The 9,037-nt window shown below is 38.3% G+C and overlaps 1 protein-coding gene across 44 annotated transcripts in view; it reads left to right on the top strand.

The window, feature by feature from the left end:
* Positions 1-5,943, top strand: part of NEB (nebulin) — a 222,981-nt gene extending 217,038 nt beyond the window's left edge. For 43 of the 44 annotated variants that reach the window (XM_035304905.3, XM_078327751.1, XM_078327755.1 and 40 more), the window contains 3 exons: positions 660-806; positions 1,099-1,205; positions 5,360-5,943. In XM_035304905.3, coding sequence (XP_035160796.3) covers positions 660-806; positions 1,099-1,205; positions 5,360-5,533 — 428 coding nt within the window. In that variant the 3' untranslated portion in view covers positions 5,534-5,943. The remainder of the gene's footprint in view (positions 1-659; positions 807-1,098; positions 1,206-5,359) is intronic. The other variant, XM_035304952.3, reaches the window with a different exon arrangement.
* Positions 5,944-9,037: the final 3,094 nt, after the last annotated feature.

A 9,037-nucleotide genomic window follows, 5' to 3' on the forward strand; every position in this document is an offset into this window, starting at 1 on the left:
AGGAGTGGTGTTATGTGCCTGTAATCCCTGCTGTTCAGGGGGCTATGGTAGGAGGATGGCTTGAGCCTAGGTCGAAGCTGCAGCAAAACATGACTGCATCACTGCCTTCAGCCTGAGCAACAGGGCCCCCATCTCAAATAATAATAACAACAATATCATGTAGAGACAGTCCAGAAAGGATGTGTACCCTAGATTTCTTAAGAGAGAGAAGTAAATCCATGGTTGCATCTTGACACGTGTAATTTTAAAGGTCTGCCAATGGTATTTTGGGAACACAGAGAAAGACTCTAAATTGATTTGCAGTTAGGGAGGACCTTGGAGAAGTTAAAGACTGAATGTCAATATTACTATTTATTCATTCTGACGAGCCAGGAAAATTGGCAGGTTGGAGGGGAGATGTTACAAATAGACTCTTGGATTTGAAACCTGGCTGTACTAGTTAACTGTTCCATGACCTTTGGTCATTTGCTTAAGCTCTCATCTGCAAAATAAAGAAGACAAACCTATATCAGAATAATTGTGAGGGTTTGACCCATGGGAAACTACTGAAAACCATGCTTGGCAAAAAATAACGATAACTGATACTCACTCACTGTTAGGCATTACTACCATAGAAATGTGTTTATTTACTACATCTCTCCCAACTGCATCTCTCCCAGTCCAAGCTCAGCGCCGAAGCCGGGAGCAGTCACGATCTGCCAGTGCACTGAGCATCAGTGGGGGTGAGGAGAAGTCTGAGCATTCAGAAGCGCCAGACCACCACCTTTCAACTTACAGCGACGGGGGTGTCTTCGCAGCCTCAACAGGTAAAAATGGATGGCACTGACGCTGGCAGTCCCATGCAGCCAGCTCAGTGACAGTTACTAAAGAGATGCTTTGAGTAAAAACAAAAAACATTTTTTAATCTTGATCCTTTTAAATGAGAAAAAGACTAGAGTTATGGAGGGTTGCATGAAGTTAGATGTTTCATTTTCCTTGATTTCTCTTCTTGAAAATCATTCTAAATTGGGGAAAAAGATATCACTCAGTTGCTAAACACAGATTAAAGGATAACTAGCCATTTTTCTTCTTGTAAACAATTTATTCCCTTCTTTTCAGCTTACAAACATGCAAAAACCACGGTGCTCCCACAACAACGATCATCTTCAGTTGCTACCCAACAGACAACGGTATCTTCCATCCCATCTCATCCATCTACTGCTGGAGTAAGTAAATAATAACTTAAATTATTCTTAATTTTTGTTATGTGTAAACATGATTATAGCTATTATGGTCTTTTTAAACCAAACCTCCTATTTTATATAATGCTCTTTTATTACACGTTTCATATTAATATCAGAAAACTTTCATTACCAAACTCAAATTAATGAAAAGCATTTTTCAATAATTAAAAAAAAAACAAACAAACCTAGAGCAAGGTATCAGTTTTGGCTCATTGGACTCACCTACTAGCTTATTTAAACATTTGCTGCCTGGAATTATTTATAGGCTGGGTGTAGTGAATCATGCCTATAATGCCAGAACTTTGGGAGGCTGATGCGAAAGGATTGCTTGAGCTCAGGAGTTTGAGACCAGACTAGGCAACAATGAGACTTCATCTCTATTAAAATTTAAAAATTAGCGGGGTGTGATGGTGCACTTGTAGTCCCAGCTGCTTAGGAAGTTGAGTTGTGAGAACTGCTTGAGCCTGGAAATTGAGGTTGCAGTGGGCGACCCTGTCTCAAAAATAAAATAAGTACGTACAAATGTATGCAATGTGCCCAAATATTTACATGCCTTATCTTAGATCTCGCCTATTAGTATAAATTGAAAAGGTAAGCCAGATCATCTTCGCAGTTCACCAGACTACTTTACAACTCTTAGTTTAAAACCCTAGATCCCATTAATAATACCCCCAAAACATCATACTTTAGGATTGATATGAACAATCTTTGTATGAAGACAACTGTCTTTACTAAATGACATGAAAGAAGATCTAAGTTAAGTGTTGAGATCTATTATATTTACGGAAGGGAATATTATAAAGTTCTAATTTTCCCTGAAATAAACCAATACATTCAATTCCAATATAAATCCCAATAGCACTTAAAAAATTCTGCTAATCCTAAAATGTATGTGGAAAAACATGCAATAATCATCAAGTAAAATTCAAAAATGATAAGGACTCACTAAAAAAGAGCAAAACATACAATAAAGCTATTAAAATTAAATATGGATTTAGCATGGTAATAGACACAAAAATAGATGAAGTCCAGAAATAGACCCTAAATGAATTATAAATCAGCAGGAAAGGGATGTTATTTAATTATATTATCTGAGGTAACTAGTTAACCATTTAGTAATATAATAAAATTAGATACCCATCTCAAGGCATAAATTGTACCAAAGATTTAGATGTAAAATCCAAAACTGTAAAAGTATAAAGAATAACAGAGAATACTTTTATATTTAGAGACAGGGTCTCCCTCTACCACCCAGGCTGGAGTGCAGTGGCACAATCACAGCTCATTAGTCTTGACTTCATGAACTCAAGCAATACTCCAGCCTCAGCCTCCAAAGTAGCTAGGACTACAGGAGTGTGTGCTATGTCAGACTAATTTTTTTTGTTTTCAGTAGAAGCTCACTATGTTGCCCAGGCTGGTCTCCAACTCCTAGGCTCAAGCCATCTGCCCGACTTGGCCTCTGAAAATGCTGAGATTACAGGCATCAACCACTCAGCCCGGCCACAATAATTTTAAAATATAAAGGGGAAAGCCCTCCTAAGCAAATTCCAAAATTTGGAAGTATAAAAGACTGGCTAATTTGGTCATAAAATTTCAAATATTTCTATAATAAATACAAACATGTCAGACTGGGAGAAAACATTTACAGCATACATATAAAAATATTAATATCGAAAAAGAATAAAGCACCTTAAGTTAAATGATAAATTATTCCCTTCCCCCTCAAAATAAGTCCTGGAAGACTAATAGATAATTTATGGCAAAATTAAAAAAAAATGGCCAAAAAAGTGTTTACCATGACTAGTAACCAGGTATATGCAAATAAAAGTAATAAAGTACATAAGGTATCATTTTGAATCAAATATGATCATACTGTATCACATTCGAACATTTTAATAGCAAACAAAAAAAATTAGGTCAGGCATGGTGGCTCACGCCTGTAATCCCAGCATTTTGGGAGGCGGAGGTCGGAAGAGTGCTTCAGTCCAGGAGCTCAAGACCAGCCAAGGCAACATGGTGAAACCTCATCTCTATTTGTAAAATTATTTTTTTATATATTAAAAAAAGTTTAAACACACATATCATTTGACCCAAGACTTTCACCTTTAAAAGCTTTTTCTTCAGAAATTATACACCCAAAGATAAACGCTAGGATGCTTATTATAGTGTAAGAACACTATAATACGGTGACAACTAAATGTCCAGAAAAATGAAAATGACTGAATAATTCATATTACTAAAATGCTAAATTCTCTGTAGCAGTCAAAAAGAAAACAGATATTTTTATATTAAAAGACTTCCAAGCTATATTAAATGTAAAGAAGAAATTACAGTATTAATGTTCCACTTATGCAGAGGAGAAAGGAAATCTATCTGTGAATATGAATATATGCATGTGTATTTCAGAATGTGAGAAAAAACATAGGTTATATCCTAAACTACTAACCAGTGGCTGCTCCCACGAAGAAACTTTTGTTATTATCACTTCTTATATACCTCCAAATTATTACAGTTTTAACAGTGTGGAGGATAGTTTTGAGGAACTTTTACTACTGGTACCCTCCCAAATTCCCAGAGTGAAAGATGACATGCAATAGTGCTATGGATTTTCAAATTCTTCTCTAAAGTACAAGACTGACCTCTTCAAATGGGAGAGAAAGGCCACAAATCAAATTAGGAGATTATTTTGTCAGTACACACACACACACACACACACACACACACACACACACACATTTTATGGATGCATAACTTAGTATGAAGTTCATACTTTAAAGTGTACAATTCAGTGATTTTTTGTTCAACCACCACCATAATCTAATTTTAGAGTATTTTCACCACCATAAAAAAAAGCTGTATTCAAAACTCTTCTGGTGAATTAAAAACAAACAAATGCTGGTACCCACTGGCATTCATTCTCCATCCCCAACTTATCCCTTACTGCTCCATCCAATCCTAGGTATCCATTTCCTATCACTATATATTTGGCTGAGACATTTCATATAAATAATTCATCTAATTGTGTGGTTATACAATATACTTTGTGGTGCCTGGCTTCTTTCACTTCTGAAGTTCATCCAGGTTATATCATGTATTAGTACTTCATTCTTTTTACTATCCAATAATAGATTTGTATGAATATACCACATCTTGCTTATTCATTCATCAGTTGGTGGGCATTTGTTCCCACTTTTTGGCTATTATGAGTAATGCTGCTATGAACATCGATGTACAAATTACTGCACAGACCTATGTCCTCATTCTTCTTGGGTATACACCTAGGGGTGAAATTGCTGGGTCATATGGTAATGCTGTATTTAACGTGGTAACTGCCAAACTCTTTTCCAAAGTAGCTGCACTGTTTTCCATTCCCACCTGTAGTTTATGAAGGACCCAATTTTCCTACATCCTAACATCTGTTATTGTCTCTTTTTTATTATCACAGTACTGGCATGTGTGAAGCAGTATCTCATTGTGGTTTTAACAATTTGCATTTTCTGGCTGGGCTCAGTGGCTCACGCCTGTAATCCCAGAACTTTGGGAGGCCGAGGCATGAGGTCAAGAGATTGAGACCATCCCAGCCAACATGGTGAAACTCGATCTCTACTAAAAATACAAAAATTAGCTGGGTGTGGTGGCAGGTGCCTGTAGTCCCAGCTACTTAGGAGGCTGAGGCAGGAGAATTGCTCGAACCAGGGAGGTGGAGGTTGCAGTGAGCCGAGATTGCACCACCGCACTCCAGCCTGGCGACAGAGCAAGACCCTGTCTCAAAAAAAAAAAAAAAAAAAAAACAGAAAAAGAAAAAAATAATCTACATTTTCCAGATGACTAAAAATTTTGAGCATCCTTTTGTGTCCTTTATGGCTATTTGTCTATCTTCTTTGGACAAATGTCTATTCATATCCTTTGTCTCTTTTGGTGGGGAGGGGCGGGCATTGAGTTGTATTTCTTTATATATTCTGGATATTAATCACCAATCAGATATATGATTTGCAAGTATTTCCTATTTTGTGGGTTCCTTTTACTTTTGTTCAACTTAAGTTTGTGGAGTAAGTCATGAGAGATCTTACACATAGATGTGTTAATTGTTACAAATCCAACATATAATATTTCCCCTTTTTCCATTCCATGAATAGAAAATCTTTCGTGCCATGTATGACTACATGGCTGCTGATGCAGATGAGGTGTCCTTCAAAGATGGAGATGCTATTATAAATGTTCAAGCTATTGATGAAGGTTGGATGTATGGCACTGTGCAGAGGACTGGCAGGACCGGAATGCTCCCAGCCAACTACGTTGAAGCTATTTAGACATTTCAAAGCATCACACTTGTCTGCAGGACCTATGCAGTGAATGTTTCAGTTTAGACTCTCCACTGTAACCTGAGTTCTCAAGCTGCCTATGGTTTTTGTGTCAATGTGATTCATGGTAGTACCATCCTTTTTCCTTCGGGTTTGAAAATAAGTTGCAGAATAGACATTTTTAAAGCTTCTGCAATATTATTTCTGTGCCTAGAGTCTTTCTCCATTATAAACATGTTTTAACATTTCTTTTCTAAAACAGATTTTTGAATATGCCAAAACATTAAAGGAAAAATAGCAGAAATAGTCACTTTTTCCTTGCCTACTGATTGCTTATGCTTATTCTAATTCAGTTCTGAAATTATAAAACTTATAGTCAATACAAACCAGCAACTAATAAAACCTCTAAATATGCAACACTCTGTGGATGGAATGAGCATTATTTTTAATGGTTTCAATATCTACTTATAAAAATCCAATGGATCAAATTCTACAAAAAATTACCTAAATTTAAAAAATGTGTTATGCACAAGAGTAGACAGTCTCAAAACTCTTATCTATACTTGCATTCAGCAAGCTTCTCTTACAGTTTTAAGAACATCTGTGGACTCCAATCCTAACTTCAAGGGAGCTTTCCCATCTGTATCCAGTAGGATGGCAGCATGTGGCAAGGGCAAAGGGAGGAGAGACAACCTTTGTAGGCTTAATGCTTAAGCTTACAGACTATTCTTCCTAGAAGGGAGCTAAGTCCCTGTAACTTTACAGCTATGGTAAAGCGGTCTACAAGCTTGTGTGTCTCATGAGATTCACAGGGAGAAAATCATCTTGCGAAGAGTGCATTTACTTGCAAATGACCAAAATACACCTGTACACCAGGCACCGGGTTAGACGCTGAAGCTCATCTGAAGAACAAGAGACAGCTGGTGCCCTTAGGGAATTTACAGACCCAAGAAAAGGCAGACTATGCCTAAGCATGGTAACAATGTGAGAGATTGCTACTCTCCTGCTCCCAAGTCTTCCATCTTGCCTTAAACTGGATAAAAATGCAAGTTAGGCAACAATCCCAGTGTGATTTCCAACTCCCAATCTTTCAGAACACTACAGTATATGCTATCTCCATTACAATGAGCTGGTTTTTTGTTTTGAGACAGCCTCGCTCTGCCGCCCAGGCTGGAGTGTAGTTGCTCAATCTCGGTTCACTGCAACCTCTACCCCCTGGGTTCAAGTGATTCTCGTGTCTCATCCTCCTAAGTAGGTAACTATAGGTGTGCACCACCACTCCCAGCTAATATTTGTATTTTTAGTAGAGACAGGGTTTCACCATGTTGGCCAGACTAGTCTCAAACTCCTGACTTCAGGTGATCCATCCACTTCAGCCTCCCAAAGTACTGGGATTACAGGCCTGAGCCACTGGACCTGGCCTGGCTGGTTTAGTTTTAAATTTCCTATTTATCAGTTTGCCAAGGTACACTTTGCAGTTGCTATTGCAAAGAAAAACAGAACTTTTGCCTCATAGACTTTTCTTTAAAGCTTGGAAAATGTTCAGTGTGCAGCTGGCTTTCCAATATCCTTGGGTTCCACATCTACAGATTCAACCAATCATGAATCCAAAATATTCAGAAAAAAAAGATGGTCACATTGTACGGAATAGCTACAGACTTTTTTGTCATTAGTCCCTAAACAATACAGTATATTTATGTAACATTTACATTATATTAGGTATTATACAGAAAGATGATTTAAAGCACAGGTCCCCAGCCTTTTTTGGCAGCAGGGACAGGTTTCATGAAAGACAACTTTTCCATAGAACGGGGACAGGGGTGGGGAATGAAACCATTCTACTCCACATCAGGCATTAGAGTCTCATAAGGAGCACGTAATCTAGATCCCTCACATATGCAGTTCATGAAAAATTTAATGCAGCCACTGAGCTGACAGGAGGCAGTGCTCAGGTGGTAATGCTTGGTCACCAGCCACTCAACCTCCTGCTGTACAGCCTATTTCCTAACAGGCCAAGGACTGGTACCACTCAGCAGCCAGTGGGTTGAAGAACCCTGATTTAAAGTATATGGGAGAATGCGCATAGGTTATATGCAAACATTACATCATTTTACACTAGAAATTTGAACATTCATAGGGTGGGGGTGGTCCTGAACCAATACCCCTTGGATACTGAGGGATGACTGTATATATAAAAGTAGAGAATCCTGCATTCACCAACTAGCCTCAAAAATGGTCAACGGTTAATCTTTCTTCTTCACCCTACCAATGCCCTCCTCTCATTATCTTAGTGAATCCTACTAGTCACCTTTCAGTGTGTATCTTATAAAGGACTCCTACGACATTAATCACAACAAAATTAACACACCTTAAAAACTGGCAATCAATATCCAATGTTCTAATCTTCCTGCCATCTGCTTGTGCTAGTTGATCCGATAACAGGGAAGTCCTTCGTATGTATCTCCACTAACACGCAGGCTACAAAGAGCCATCTTCAAGAAACTACAAAAAGGAGAATTATGTCTATGGGTTACATCTCAACCAGATCTCACTAAAATGTATGAGCTGCATGCTGTCTCACCCTCCCCCGCCCCCCCAAATTCATGTTAAGTCCTAACCCCCAAGGCCTCAGAATGCAAGCTTGGAAATAGGATCCTCAAAGAGCTGTTAATTAAGATGAGGCCCTGATCCAACAGCTTTGGTGTTTGTTGGATTTGTGAAATTTGGACAAATAAACAGGCACACAGGGAAAAAGTCATATGAAGATGAGAGATTGGGGAAATACCTCTATGTGCCAAAAATGGCCAGCAAATCACCCCAGAAAGCTAGCTGGGGAGAGGTATGGGACAGATGTTTCCTCACAGTGCTTAGAAGGAACAAACCCCGCTGATACCATATCTCAGAACACTACCATTCAATACTGAGACATTTGTTTGGTTATTAGGCTTATGGTAGTTACAGCAACACTAGGAAACTAATATAGTTTTTCAACATCACTGTTTACCTCATTGTTGTGAATTTTTTCTTCTTGTAACTATGGAGCTTTTCTTCGGCTGCCACCAAGGTGCTTGGTCCTGCAGAGGAAGCGCTGGTGATGGTGGGACGAGGCATTTACTTCATCTGGTCGCTAGCCCGGCAGTTCCAGCTCTGCCCTTGCCCACACGATGTGAACTCTCTCTCCAAGCTCTCCTGCATCTACTCAGCCTTCATTTGACTAAACCTCTCTTGTAACATGTTCAATGAAAAACTGAACTCATTAACAAAAAAATAAAAATCACCACTTCTGGATTTAGATGCCAGTGGAACCCATAAAACTATGAATAAAACCGAAAATCTGTGTGATTAAAAAGCAGACCATAAAAGGGGAAAAAGAAAATAAATGCTTCATGTTTGTAGAGGAATACAATGTACACTTTGTGGTATCTGAATTATGCTATTCATACTCATTTCAGATCTCACTAAAACAACAAAACAAAAAACCAAAGTGTAGACAACAAAAAACAAGTACCAGAC

This window comes from Callithrix jacchus, chromosome 6, assembly GCF_049354715.1.
Source record: "Callithrix jacchus isolate 240 chromosome 6, calJac240_pri, whole genome shotgun sequence".
Lineage (NCBI taxonomy): Eukaryota > Metazoa > Chordata > Mammalia > Primates > Cebidae > Callithrix > Callithrix jacchus.